At 35.6% G+C, this 15,105-nt stretch overlaps 1 protein-coding gene across 1 annotated transcript in view; it reads left to right on the forward strand.

Annotated features, from left to right (window-relative positions):
- Positions 1-15,105, forward strand: part of KIF25 (kinesin family member 25) — a 134,388-nt gene that overhangs the window by 90,850 nt on the left and 28,433 nt on the right. Inside the window, exon 9 of the mRNA XM_007484911.3 lies at positions 11,121-11,195. Within this exon, the coding sequence (XP_007484973.2) occupies positions 11,121-11,195 (75 nt within the window). The remainder of the gene's footprint in view (positions 1-11,120; positions 11,196-15,105) is intronic.

The following is a 15,105-nucleotide window of genomic DNA, read 5'->3' on the forward strand; positions in this document are numbered from 1 at the left end:
TGGCGCCCATCTAGTCATTTTACAATTCAAGGTCATGAAACTAGTAAGTGATACTTCTCAGGTAACTTTGGACCTAAAGCTTCAAGGTGGAGAGAAGTCTTAGAGAATCCCAAGGAAATCAATTTAACCCCAAATCATTTTGATGCCATATTTTGTCATGCCTTAGAATTTCCATTGTGTATCTCTTCAGTTAGTGATTGATTTTGGGGGGTATCAATCAACTCCTGTGTACTCTTAGTTGTCCAGACCAACTTTTAGTCTCCCTAATCTGTTCAGGGGACACCTCTAGAGGCCAGAGAGCAGGAGTTCTTAACCTGGTGTTCATAGATCCCCAAGGGATCCAGTGAGTCATTTCTAGAGTCCATGAATTTAGATAGGAAAAGATCAGATTTTTATTTAATTGTATTTATTTCAACTTTTAGATCATGAGCCCCTGTAGGTCTTTTACCTTTGTTTTTACTCCCAAAGCTTAGCCCACTGTATCGTACATAGTAGGTATTTACTAGATAATTTAATGAATGACTGAATTTGCTTTCCTTTATAATGATAATATACTTTATTTCATTCACATAAAATCATTCTGATTGGGAGTGCATCATGGGTTTTACCAGCCTGCCACAGGGGTCCAAGACATACAAAACATGATGAAGGAACATCTTTTCTCAAGCCATGCTAGGAATGGGCAAAGGGTCAAGGAGTTGCAACTTAATGTTTGCTTATTACTCAATCTGCCTTAATATTTTACAGTAAGAATTAAATAGAAATAGCTAAGAAAATGTGAGCTTCCAAAAAAGTACCTTCTTGGGGCCCAATGCTTAGTTAAATCAGCTGCTTTCATTTCTACTTACCTTGCCTACCTAGCTGTCTTATGGGTTGCTTTGTCTAGCAAAGTATATCACAAGTTAATGGCTTAAGTTGTTGGTGGCTAACTAGGGAGCCTAGATAGATAGGTAAGAGGGATCCTGGTGCTTTCAATTGCTGCAAGTTCCTTCTAAGACTTATTCATTTAAGCCTCCCATTTCTAACTATAGAGCATTCCTCTGTGAAGGAATAAGACTCAGAAAAGTCAAATGATCCAGGATCAATAACAGAGCCAAGACCACCATCTTTCTAGGGCAAATCAACCTTTGCTCTGTGTATCACACAATACGATGTCCAGTATAAATGAGACTCTTAGATTGGAGGGATCAGGAGAAGCAGCAGCGGGATGTTGCCTGAATAAAGAAGGGAAGTCCAGGTGGAACTCCTCTTTAAAGTGTCCCAGAGACGCCATGACTCCAAAGTAATTCTCAGTGAGGAGGCAAAGAGTTAAAATAAAAAGCCACATAAGAATGCTGCTTCAAGGCAATGTTTTTTCAGTATTTAGTCACAACTCATTTTCATAAACACTGGAGCATATGGTTCTTATGAACTCCAAACACTGTTTATTTTTTTTAGCAACTTTTTATGGATCTAATAAATGTCAAAATGTTTGATTTCTCTTCAGAGAGAAAATTCCAGCTTTCAGCATTTTATTCTTAAAAAGAGTTTATCAATGAATCAGAAGGAAAAGTATGATATCTAATATTCAGGAATGCAATTAATGTTAACATAGGAGACCTACTGTCAATGGAAAGTTGGCTCTTAGAAAGAATGCTATCAAAATCAATGGTAATAGCTATTTTTTAGTGACTGTGGTTTGAGGGATATTAGGGGCAACTAGGAGGTACAGTAGGTAGAATATGATAGAAATGGAGTCACGAAGACCTGAGCTCAAATTCTGCCTCAAAAACTAGGTAGGTGACTCTGGGCTGCCTAGCCTCAGGCTCCTCAACTATAAAATGATGGAATTGGTCTCAATAGCCTAAAGGTACTTTCTAGCCCTAAATTTGTGAACCTGAATTCTGTTTGGCTTTGTGTGTTTTATATATTTGAAGGATGAATTGTTCTCAGCACCATTGTTTAGGAATCTGCATTAATAATAACCAGTGCTAATAAAGCACATTAAGGTTTACAAAATGAATTTTTGAATATTGTCAGATTTATTCTCACAACAACCCTGGGAAGTAAGTGCTAGTATTTTTCTCATTTTACAGATTTAGAAACTGAGGCAAACAGAGCTTACGTGATTTGCCCGTGGACACATAGCTTGTTAAGGGTCTGGGTCAGAATTTGAAGTTAGATTTTTCTGATTCCAGAGCTTATTTTCTTTCCCATGAGGTCATCCTCACTAACAGATCTCTACTTGTAATCCAACTTTCTATATACACACACTGAATAAATCTCTCTTAAAGGGAGGGAGGGAGAGAGACTCTTTGGATCTTAAAATTTTGAAGAATATATGTTGAAAATTGTTACTACATGTAATTGGGAAAATAAAATATCTTTAAAAAAGATTAAACCCCTTTCTCCTACAGTATCTAAGGAGAAAATCTGACAGAATAAAATGGAAACTACCTCAAGTATTGTAGTAAAATAAGCAAGCATCTAGCTGCCATGAATTTGGTAATTCTAGATATTTGTTATTGACGAGGATGATGTTTTAAAAAAACCCAAAATAAATGCTGATTACTAGTGGCTAACCAGGTCATTCAGTTAGCTAGAATTTATTCTGTTCTTTCAACTTTTAAGACAAAGAGAAAAATGGTAGAAAAACAGACCTTCGGTAATTTATTTCGAAATAAAATGGAATCTTGAAGAGTATGTTTTCAGAGAGGCAATGTGATATAGTAGATAGAGAACTAGCCTTAAAGACTTGGGTTCAAGTGTTGCTTTGACAAAGCCTGGCTATGGGATTTTGGGCACTTAAACTCTCTAGACAACTTTCTAAAACCATCAGTTGTATTTGTATGGGTAAAAGAAGTTCCCTTATCTGGACTTTCTCAATACTAATGATATAAAAGGTATACACTTAATCCTTATTTCTAATAAAAAACAAAGTTGACAGAATAATTAAGTTAAAAAAATTAAGCTCCTACTCCATATTAGATACTGTTCCAAATATTGGAAGGGCAAAAAACATTTTTATATCTTCCCTTTCCTCAAGATAGAACTATGCTGACTATGCTGTATTTTCCCACTCAGAAAAGTGGACTAATTCATTTTAGAAAGCTTTCCAAAGATAATTACTGAGACAAAAAGTATTTTTCATTAACCAGATAATTCACTTAAGCTGAATGACCCATTCTCCAAGTGTTCCAGTTAATCACTGTTGTACTGCCAAAGAATGAAAAGAAAAACCAGACCTAAGTGCCTTTTCCTCCTTCCCATTCACTGAAACAATTTGGAGGGGACTTAATTTTTGTTCATGTGTGTATCCCAGGCTCTGGAGCTCCTCTCCCAACCCCAGCTTCTACTGACAAGCTGAACAACTATTTTATCCCCCCAAGGCCTTAGATGAACTCTGAGGGATTGGGACATATTCTTTTGATACCAAAGATCACTAGCTTCCATTGGTATGCTTCCCCCGCAATGATTATCAACTGATATTAATTAATCACCTAGATTTAATTAGCTCTTAGAAAAGGATATTTATTAAGACAGTATTCTAAAAATAGTTGGCCTAAACATTCAAAGTCTGTTCTCCCATCAGAACATTCAAAGTCCAAGGGAAGTGGGCTCAAGCTTATAAAGTACATTTCATAGTAAGTAGGAGTAATAGCTTCTATTGCTGTAAGGTTTTTTTTTTCCTCCCTTTAAAGAATATTCATGAAATAATCTTTAGGTATGTTGCAGCTTTCTGCTTTGTTCCTTACAGAGTCTTGAAGTTGCTTTTTCTCAGTGTATCTAATTTGGTTTCAGATGTAGATACTATGCGAATTACTGCTATGCCAAGGATGCTACCAGGACAGCAATATGTCTAAATTCCCTGATCCTCTGATTTGGAGGAATGAGACAGGCTTATCTCTTCTCCTATCAGCCAATCATAACACACTTAAAAAAGATATTTTGTTTCCTCAAATACATGTAATAATTTTCAACATACATTTTCTGAAATTATCAGATTCGGATTGTCTCCCTCACTTCCTCCCTTCCTTTTCCCCCTCTCAGAGATAGTAAGCAAATTGGTCAGGCTATCCATATTATCATGCAAAACATACTTGTCTACCACACTTATGTTATTTCACTTACCTGATGGTCTTCACTCTTAAATTGATTAGGTTTTTTAAAATGCCTTGTCAAAATGCCTTTGATTGACTCAGTAGAAATGTCGAAGGTCTCCTCACATCTAATTCACCTCTGATTGGTTAACTCAAATAAATTTAGTCAGTCCTTATTGCCATTAATGAAGTAGGGGTATGGGATACTAAAGGATTTGCTAAAGACAGCATAAATTTATTTGCGAAAGCTGATTATTAAATTGTCTATATGAGCATTTATTCCTCAGATTTTTTAAAAAAATCATTATTATGAGAAATCCCAACAAGATAGTAGAAATTGAAAGCATCAATTTTTAAATATTTAAAACAAAAATAGGGCTTGGCATGGCAAATTTGGTGAGGTGGTCGTTTAGTAATCAGCAAACACTACAAATCAGAACTTGAATTATTATTTTGATTGTCTAGACTTAAGAAAGTTATGGAGAAAATGTTAATAATGTAGATTAAGCTTAAACATGTATCAGTAGTGCCTTTCCCCCCAGAAAGATAGTTGTTACTAATTGTTAAGCATACCCATTGTTAAACATTTTCCACTGGGGAGGCTCCTGTTACATCACATTCTGAATGTAATTCTTTGCCATCATACACTGATACGGTTTTAGTTTCTAGCAAGTATATGGAGCAGAGAGAAATGTGTAGAAAGTATGGGATAAGGAAGCAGTTATCTGGCTCTTTGGATTGAGAGCCAGGTGTAGAGGCAGGAAGTCCTGGGTTTCAATATGGCCTCAGGTACTTCTTGCTGTGTGGGTAACTCAGTTAACCCCCAATGCCTAGCCTTTATTGCTCTTTTGACTTACAATCAATACATAGACAGAAGGTAAGGATTTTTTTAAAAGTATGTAAAATTTGTACTTATGTCATGGTCAGGGCTGGCTTTCCTTGAGAAAAAGCAGATTAAGGGGCTCCATGAACACCTCTTTAACTCTCTAGGTTATCATTTCGAGTCCTAAGATTTCCACCAACTGGCTCCGTAACCTCAGGCAAGCAATCTAACTTCTCAGGGTTTCAGTTTTCTTATTTGGAAAAAAAAAATGAAGAGATAGGATTGCCTGAACCCTAAAGTCCTTTCCAACTCCAACATTCTCTGATTCTCTAATTCCATGATTTTCTATTGATAGTGCTGGGAACTTCGCAGATACACCACAGCATCCTACTCTGTTTGAATTCAGCTTTCTACTTCAGGAGTGAACTCGTTTGTGTTGTTCTGGATGCTTAAGATACATGACTTGGGTCAAAACTGAGAGCGAGACTAAATCAGGCTCTGGGGAAAGGTCAGCCAAGAGAGCAGGAGACATCATGAAAGCAACTTTCCTCAGGGACTTTGCTACCTTTAGATGTCAAATTCCTCAGTGTGGATAATGATTTTCATGCCTTGTCCCTGTAATTTTATACACAAACAACCCCCATACTCATTCCTGATTGTAATCTAGAGGGTCTTTAGTCATGAAATAACCCCAAAGGGTATTGGACTTTCTCTTGACATTCAAATGAGAAAATAACTTGGAAAGGTTAGTTTTATTATTCAAACCTTTTCCTTGCCATAAATTGCTTTCAGAGGGATTATTCCATTCTCCATATATATATATATATATATATATACACACACACACACACACACACACACACATATATATATGTGTGTATATATATATATATATATATATATATTTAAAATTTTAAAACCATACCTTCCATCTTGGAATCAATACTATGTATTGATTCCAAGGTAGAAGAAGGGTAAGGGCTAGGCAATGGGGGTCTAACTTGCCCAGGGTCACACAGCTGGGAAGGATCTGAGGCCAAATTTGAACCTAGGACCTCCCATCTCTAGGCCTGGCTTTCAATCTACTGAGCTACCCAGCTGCCCCCTTCAGACAGATATTTTAAAAGAGCAAAGTACATCATTAGAAACCAGCTATTCTTTTCTCATGATTTTAAAAATGAAGTAATTTTGGTTGATAACAATATGAAGTTGGCAATGGGATCATAGATTCAGAGCTGGAAGAGATTTCAGAGGACAGTTAGTCAACTCTTATTTTTCTGATTAGGAAATTGAGGAACAGAGAGGTTATTTGGCCAAGGTTATACAGGGTAGTGAAGGTCAACAGTAGAATTTGAAAACAGTTCCTGTGAACCCTGAGTCAGTGCTCTAAACCAAATATTATGGTAGCCACAAAAAGTGAGCATTAATGTAGAGTCTTCTCTGTATAAAGCACTGCCCAAGGAGTAACATTTATACATGGCACTATCCCTGTCTTCATAGAACTCACAGTATGATAGAGGGATTAGGACACAAACATAGCTAAATGTATAATACATAGTCATATAATAAATTCATCACAGAGTTATAAATCAAAGTGCTTTGTGAGATCCAAGTAGGAAATCATTAGTAACAAAGGAGTGCTGGTCAACTCAAATATTAAGAGCCTAGTGCGTACCAGGCACTGAAGATTAAAAGAAAAAAATGAATAGTGAAGAGCTTATATACTACTGGGGAGATCGAGCATGTACACAAACAGGCATAATGTGAAAAATTTAGGAAAGATAAAATACTAAGAACTGGGAGAAATAAGGAATGGTTTCATAGAAGAAGTAGCATATGATTTAAGCCTTAAAAGAAGATAAGGATTATAAGAGGCAGGTACCTTCTCTCCTCCTCATCTCACATTACTCAGAGGTTTTCTGCTATTATTTCTCCTTCACCCCTATCTAAACATGATAAGGTAGCCCTTCTCCATGCTAAGGCAAATACTTCTATCTAGGTATTTAGTCCTATCCCATTGTGTCTTCTCAAGCAGATTGCTCCTTCTATCATCCCCATTCTGTTAATCTCCGTCCCTTCCTGTCTACTGTCTTCTTCCCTGCTGCCTATCAGTATGTCCAGGTCTACAAACCATTATTTGCTCTGACAACCCTTTGCTAGTTATCTTTTCTCTTTTCTCCCTTTCAAGGTTAAACTCCTTGAGAAAGTCATCTATAATTGGTGCCTCCCTTTTCTCTCATTCTTTTTTACAGTCTGACTTCTGATTTTATCATTCAAATGAAAACCTTTTCTCCAAAGTTTCCAATGGTGACTTATTTTGCCAAATCCAATGGCCTTTTCTCAATTGTTCTTGTCCTCTCTAAAGCCTTTGGCATGTCAATGATCCTCTTCTTCTAAATAGTCTCTTCCAAAGGTTTTTTGTGACATTGTTCTTTTCTGGTTCTCTCTACTTGTCTGACTTCTCAGGCTTCACTGATAGAGTTTTATCCAGGTGATGCCCATTAAATATGGGTGTTCCCCAAAATGCTGCACTGGGCTCTTTTCTTCCACTGTATTATTTTTCTCTGTGATCTCATTAGCCCCAGTGGTTTCAGTTATTATCTCTAATCAGATAATTCCCAGATCTACTTATCTAATGTGTAACTTTTCTTGTGATTTCCAGCCTTATTTCACTAATTGCCTATTGGTCATCTCAAAATGGATGTCCTCTAGGCATCTGAAAGGCATTGAGTTTAAAGCAGAGGTCATTATCTTTTCCCTCAAACTCTCCACTGTTCTGATTTTCTCTATTACTGTTGGAAGCACTAGCAATGTCCCACACTTACTACCCAGAGCCATCCTCAAATTTTCACTCACTCTTACCCAACATATCCAATCTATCCTCTAACCATAGGCATATTGGGAGAGGCAAAAAACATAAGTAGTAAAAGTTAGGACAAAATAGGACTTGACTATTCAAAAATTTAAGAATATAGTGGAATCTAGTCTTGGCAAAAAATGCCAAATTAGGAAACAAGCCTGTGGATACAAGTAAATACAAGAAAACACTAAACTATATAAAGAAATGATGAGTCAAGAGATGTCCGAGGAGTAAACCCAAAGGAATAGTGAAACTCAATAATATCTGCAAGCAGATTATCAGAGAAAACAGGGCTTGGCATTAAGAGAAAAGAGTATCTGGAAGAAAGGAAACAAGAGCTAAAAAATGAAATTATATGTTAATACAAGAACTGTAGGGAAGAATTAAAAAGGGAATATCTTGGGCTAGGAAATTAAAACCTCACCCAAGTAGAAGACTCCACATAAACTAGGAAGGACCAAACAACTCAATGACTCTATAAGAAATGAATACAGATAATATAATTACATATTGTTCACATTGAAGCATTTTTATTATAGCCGTGTTGTTTAATGCCATTGATGTACATCAAGAGACATGTTTTCGTTTGATTCTCTCCTTGATTTGGAAGCCACCTTTAGTTTTTTTTAGGAGAATTCTTATCCATTATTATTAGATAGTCAATTCTTCTTCTTCACTTGATCCTCATAAGACTTGAACTAAAGGCTCTCTACCTTCTTGTTTGCTCTCCTCTGGATGCCCTCCAATTTATCAATGTCTTTCCAAAAAAATGGTGTCAAGAACAGAAGACAAGAATCTAAATGTAACCCAACCAATGCCAGTTTCTCACTTCTAATTCATAGGCACAATACCACTTCTAAAACAGCCCTAAATCAGATTAGCTTGGTTGTCATATCACAACTGTTGACTCTTATTGAACAGGAATCCATAAAGCTCTTAGATCTTTTCAAACAAATTAATGTCTGAAACTTCCTCCTTCCCTATAATGAACTAGTTTTTAATTGAAGGTCCTTCTGGGACATGTAGGGGAGGCATCTAGGAAGTAAGTGATATGAGTCTGATGCTAAGAAGAGAAGTCAGGACTGAGGATAAAAATGGGAAAGTTACCAACATAACAGTAGTGGTTGAAGTTATACCGGGAATATGATTTTAAAAAGAGAGAATACAGAGAGAGAAGGCACACAAGGAGAGGACTCAGGGTCTGAGCCCCATTAAGGACTTGTGTCTGGAGAATGGTATTTCAAAGTTCTAGGTCTTGGAGCTGGTAAAATTCTTGTAATCTAGTTTGACCTATGTTACTGTATGGCTGTAGGAAGATCAAGGAAGCTCTTCAGCATTGAGGAGATAATTATTATTGTCATAGCTGACATTTACATTGTACTTTCCATATATTATCTCATTTGATACTCAAAATGATGCTGTGAGATAGCTGCTATTATTTTCCCCTTTTATGGCTGAGGAAATTGAAGCTCAGGCACATTAAGTGATTTGTCTGATGTAGATATTGGAAGTAGAATTTGAACCCAGGTCTCACATAACTTCCCAAATTCAGTTTTCTTATCCATTGAAACCACATTGCTTCTCAGATGATGGAATTGTGTGGTTATGTTGTCAGAGTTGTCAGCAGGAATGTAGATATTTCAAGGATTATAGTGTCTAGGTTGAAATGGAGAGGAAGACTGTGCACAAGGCACAGACATCATTGGAAAAAAAGAAAACTGAACTAGAGGCTGACAACAATATGAACAAGGATGAGCTGAGGGTGATGGTCATAGCTTGTACTTTCAGAAAAGGAAAGGATATGGAGATCTGTAGTCTGACCATATTTTCTTTCTTCTTTACTCATATTTTGTTTTCTGGTATATTATTCTATACATACTGAGTGTTCAGTAAATACAGATTAATTAGTTTTTAATTAACCCATGTCAGTTTAGTTTGGGAGCTTTTGCTGTATGTGCTCATTGGGGGATTCTTTGTTTTATGGATGGTGAAGATGTTGTTGGTTTGCTTTTACCATTGTGGCTGCCTGCCTTTGGCGTGACTCCCTCATTACCGGTGCAGACTAGTCTATGTGTTGCTGGAGATTAATGGAATGCAGAGAAGAAGTCTTTCCATCCCTTTCTTCATTTTGCATCCCTGATCCCAGAATGTTAAAGTTGGCTGGCTCTCTGAGATCCATTTAATTCTCCCTTCTCATTTTATTGATGAGGAAAATGAGGCTAGAGAAAATGTCAACCTGCCTAGTAGGACAATTTCCTAAGGACTTCCTAATCTCCAGATGTAATGCCACTGGAGTGTAGGAAATGGTGTATTATAACAGAAGTCTTGGAAAAAGTTCAGCTCCAGTTAAAGTAAAAATTCAGATTTCAGGAAACTCTATGAAATCCTGAAATCAAAGCAACATTTGACTAAGGAGAGAATCCATTGGTGTTGACAATATAGGGCTTTCACAAGTTGTCCCTTGGGGTTAATTTTATTGTTTGGAAACATTCTGTGCCTCTGATTGGGCAATGAATGGTGCTCGCTGGATGAAATCTCCAAGCTGACCTTAGTATTAAAACCACAGTTAGCCATGAGGTACCTGAAGTGTGAATTAAAGATCTACTTATCTGACTTAGGGGGACAAACTTTTAATACATCCATCTGATCCCCAAAGAACAAATGCTTATATTGAACTATTGTTTGGGATAGAATGTTTACATTTTCTAGTAGAAAGAATTGTAATTGTTGCTGTAACAGGCAACACAGTATCTGGCATATTTTTTATGACCTAATTTTGGGGTTTCTTGGTAAAGCTACTGGAAAACTTTGCCATTTCCTTCTCCAGCTCACTTTACAGATGACAAAACTGAGGCAAACAGGCTTAAACGATTTGTTCAGGGTCACACAGCTAATGTCTGAGGTCATATTTGAATTCAAGAAAATGAGTGAGTCTTCTTGATTCCAGGCCCAATGTTCTGTTCACCATACCATCTAGTTGTCTAGTGCATAGTAGGCCCTTTAAATCTGCTTGTTGACATAACTTAATTTGAACCAGCTGGCAAGCAGGCAATTTTTTAAAAAGCTTTGTAAGAGGTATCTTTCTCCCTCTATTCTATTATGTATTTTGGTCTAAGGGGATAGGAAGAAATAGTCACACCCTTATTCTTTGTTCCTTGGCCTCTGTTAAAGCTGCAAACTTCATTTCTCTTTAACTTTGAAAGAACACTGAATTTTAATACTGTTGAATAGTTCAAATGGCACTGGTCAGAGGAAAAAATGCCAGTAATTTTTTCCCCTTCAGTCTTAAGTTTGTGTTGCTAAAGTAGATCTATATTTTTTCTTCCATTAATATGTTGTTTCTTCTTTTTCTTGTCAGAGTTTACAGTCCTCTGGAGTCTCAGACTATAGTATTTGGAGATGTGCGTCCCCTGATTACATCTCTTTTAGATGGGTAAGTTAAGAATCTCAGTACTGAGATTCACACTTAATTTTTAAAATGATTTTTAGGAATATCTGCCTATACTATGGAAAATACAATTACAGTTTTATCATGTAATAATTTAAGCATATCCAGAAAAAAGTTTGCCCAGATTAATATCATTTCCCCAAATTATATCATTATTTTATAACCCCCATAAAGATGTGAAACCCTATCTGTAATGCCATCGAGCCAGTCATCTTTTAGAACAACATTCTAATGGAACTGGCCCCCTGTAATATTATTTCACCTGACATTTCAAAGAACCAGTGAACACAATGGATTACATAGGCTATACCTATATTAACAGAGTTTTTGTTTGTTTTTAAACAAAAATTGGTAGATGAAATACATCTGAAACATTTCTCATACATGGAGCATAGATGAATATGCTGACCAAAGAGTTTTGTAACTGGGTTAGATAGTGAATATTGCAGTGGGTTATTTAGGACTTAAGTTCGGAATTGTACTGTTTACCACAATAAGAAGGATCATGATGGCCATTTCTGTGATGCCATCTGCTCTTCTCTCCTGTATTTATTTATTTTATATTAAAGGACTTATATATATATATATATATATATATGTACATACGCATGTACATAACACACACATATATAAATAATAGGAACAATCTGTTAATAACATTTGCTTCAAAAGGGAAGGTTTCCCTCTGGGAATCAGTCTCCTGTTCATCACAGACAGCTCCTGTTCACTTCAAAGGGAGCATTTCACTGCTCTGTGGTAGGGAAATCTGGCCTGATTCTCATCTCATACAGCCCAGTGGGTTATGAGTCAGTCATGAAGGAAAGAAAATTGATTGAGCAATAATTTATAAACTGTTCTCATTCACTTAATAGATACACAAGAGACATAGATGTTCCACTTCAGTTTTGTATGACTGTATAAATTCTATTTTGCAGATTCTATTGAATTTTCAAAAGAGTATTTATATTTAGAATTATCAAATGAAAATTTATGTGCAATCAGCAGCAATAAAATAGAGCCTTTTATTAAAGGCTTTATGTGTATCAACAGCATACTAAACACTTGAAGAACATATATTGTAACCTTTCATAAGATACAGGCGAAAATATTTTTTAGATTATACTTGTGATTTCATTGGTATTCCCAGGGTGGAGCATCTCCTGGTGAGGAAACTCCCTCTACCAATTCAGAGGGAATAGTTGTTCTGTGACTTATAGTCTTAGAGAATTGTCTGGGGCACTAAGAGAGAGTGATTTGCCCAGGGTCACACAATAAGTATGGGTCAGAGGCAAGACTTAAATTCAAGTCTTTTTGATATATGGCTTTCTATCCATTTTGCCATATTGTCCCTCAGAACATATAAATATAAAACAACACACAATTACATATAAATAATACAGAACAATATAACATATCAAAACCCAACATATCATAATAATACAATACAAGATAACATAAAATATAATATAATAATAACATGACATGGCATGATATACCATACCATACCATAATATAAAAACAATATAACAATATAATTAATGTAACAACATTATAACATAACATATATAACATAACATAACATAATATAACATAACATAACATAACATAACATAACATAATATAATATAATATAATATAATATAATATAATATAATATAATATAATATAATATAATATAATATAATATAATATAATATAATATAATATAATATAATATAATATAATATAATATAATATAATATAATATAATATAATATAATATAATATAATATAATATAATATAATATAATATAATATAATATAATATAATATAATATAGACTTGTGATTTCACTGATATAGGGAAATCTCAAGTAAGGAAAATCTCCATCAATGTTGATAGAAAAGTTGTTCTTATAGTCTTATGAGAATTTACCTATAAGTCTTATGGACAGTGAAGATAAGTGATTTTCTCAGTCACACAGTCAGTCATTGTTTCAGGCAGGACTTGAACTTAGGTCTTCTTGGCTTCAAGACCAGTTCTTTATCTATTTTACTATACTGCCTCTAGAACACAACATGACATAATGTGATATGACATGATATGACACATGTCATGACTCAACACAGCATAACCCAACATGGCATATCATACCACAAACATGCAGAATCAATAAGGATGGCCAGCACAAAGTAATCTTTTCATTATGTCTTGAGCTTCTGTTTGGCCTTTTCTTCCTAAATACTGGGATTTCCACATTCATTTAAGATATATTCTTGTATTGAAAACCATCATCAGCCATCATTTAAGCAGAAGCAGATTCTAGAAAAAAGAAAGAAAGACTTGTCTTGAAGCCATCTGTCTCAGAGTTGCTTTTTCATTACAAATTTGAAACAGATGACATTATTTTGAGCTCCCAGTTCTCCCCATGGGGCTTCCTTTTTATCACGAACTCCAAAGTAGTCTGAAACATCCCTATTAGAAATATTTGAATGCTGATGATCTCTTGTGGATACTATTTCAAAAGCCAAAAGAATGCAGATAGATGGGCATAGGGAAGGAAGGACAAAGATGTTTGTTTTTTTATTGGTCACATATATGGTTTTCCTCCCCATTTTCCATGGATAGCTACATCTTTAAACTTGTCATTTGGAGGAAAAGAGTAACAGATGAATTGTCATTGATTTTTCCTTCTTAATGATTTCTTTTCACTGGAAGTGAGAGTTTATCCTGGAGATTAATGCTGCATGGAATTGCTAATGGATTTTGGAACACTCTTCTCATGTGAATCAGAGGTTTCAATTATTCCAAATGGTACATTCACCATTTCAGTCTGTATCATTCATCTCAGAACAAACAAACAAGCAAACCTCAGAATGACAGTTTTTCATTGTTATAATAAGCCTGCCAGGTTGACCCAGTGATATTTTAGATATTCATATAGTCTATGGATCAAGAAAATCTTAGCATTGATTTCTAAACTTTTTTCAAATTACAAACCCAATTGTGAATTTTAAATTTCTTTTTTTAATTGTATTTAATTAGATGATTTTGAATAAGTCACATGTTCCTTCGCTCACTCCCCCCCACCCCCTCTTATATATGATGCACAATTCTGCTGGGTTTAACAGGTGCCATCGACCAAGACCCATTTCCTTATTATTAGTATTTGCACTAGGGTGATCTTTTAGAGTCCACTATCCCAGTCATAGCCCCACTGACCCATGTGATCAAGTGGTTGTTTTTCTTCTGTGTTTTTTTCCCCCACAGTTCTTTCTCTGGATGTGGATAGTGTTCTTTCTCATATTCCCTCGGAATAGTTCTGGATCATTGCATTGTTACTAGTAGAGAAATCCATTACTTTTGAATTTACCATAGTGTATCTGTCTCTGTGTACAATGTTCTCTTGGTTCTGCTTCTCTCACTCTGCATCAATTCCTGGAGATCATTCCAGTTCACATGGAATTCCTGCAGTTCATTGTTCCTTTGAGCACAATAGTATTCCATCACCAACATACACCACAATTTGTTCAGCCATTCCCCTATTGAAGGGCATCCCCTCATTTTCCAATTTTTTGCCACCACAAAGAGCTCAGCTATAAATATTCTTGTACAAGTCTTTTTCCATATTATCTCTTTGGGGTACAAACCCAGCAGTACTATGGCTGACTCAAAGTACAGACAGTCTTTTATCGCCCTTTGGGCATAGTTCCAAATTGCCCTTCAGAATGGTTGGATCAATTCACAACTCTACCAGCAATGAATTAATGTCCCAATTTTGCCACATCCCTTCCAACATTCATTACTTTTGTTTGCTGTCATGTAAGCCAATCTGCTGGGTGTGAGGTGGTACCACAGAATAGTTTTGATTTGCATTTCTCTGATTATAAGAGATTTAGAACATTTTTTTCATGTG

This window comes from Monodelphis domestica, chromosome 2 (assembly GCF_027887165.1).
Source record: "Monodelphis domestica isolate mMonDom1 chromosome 2, mMonDom1.pri, whole genome shotgun sequence".
In the NCBI taxonomy this organism is placed as follows: domain Eukaryota; kingdom Metazoa; phylum Chordata; class Mammalia; order Didelphimorphia; family Didelphidae; genus Monodelphis; species Monodelphis domestica.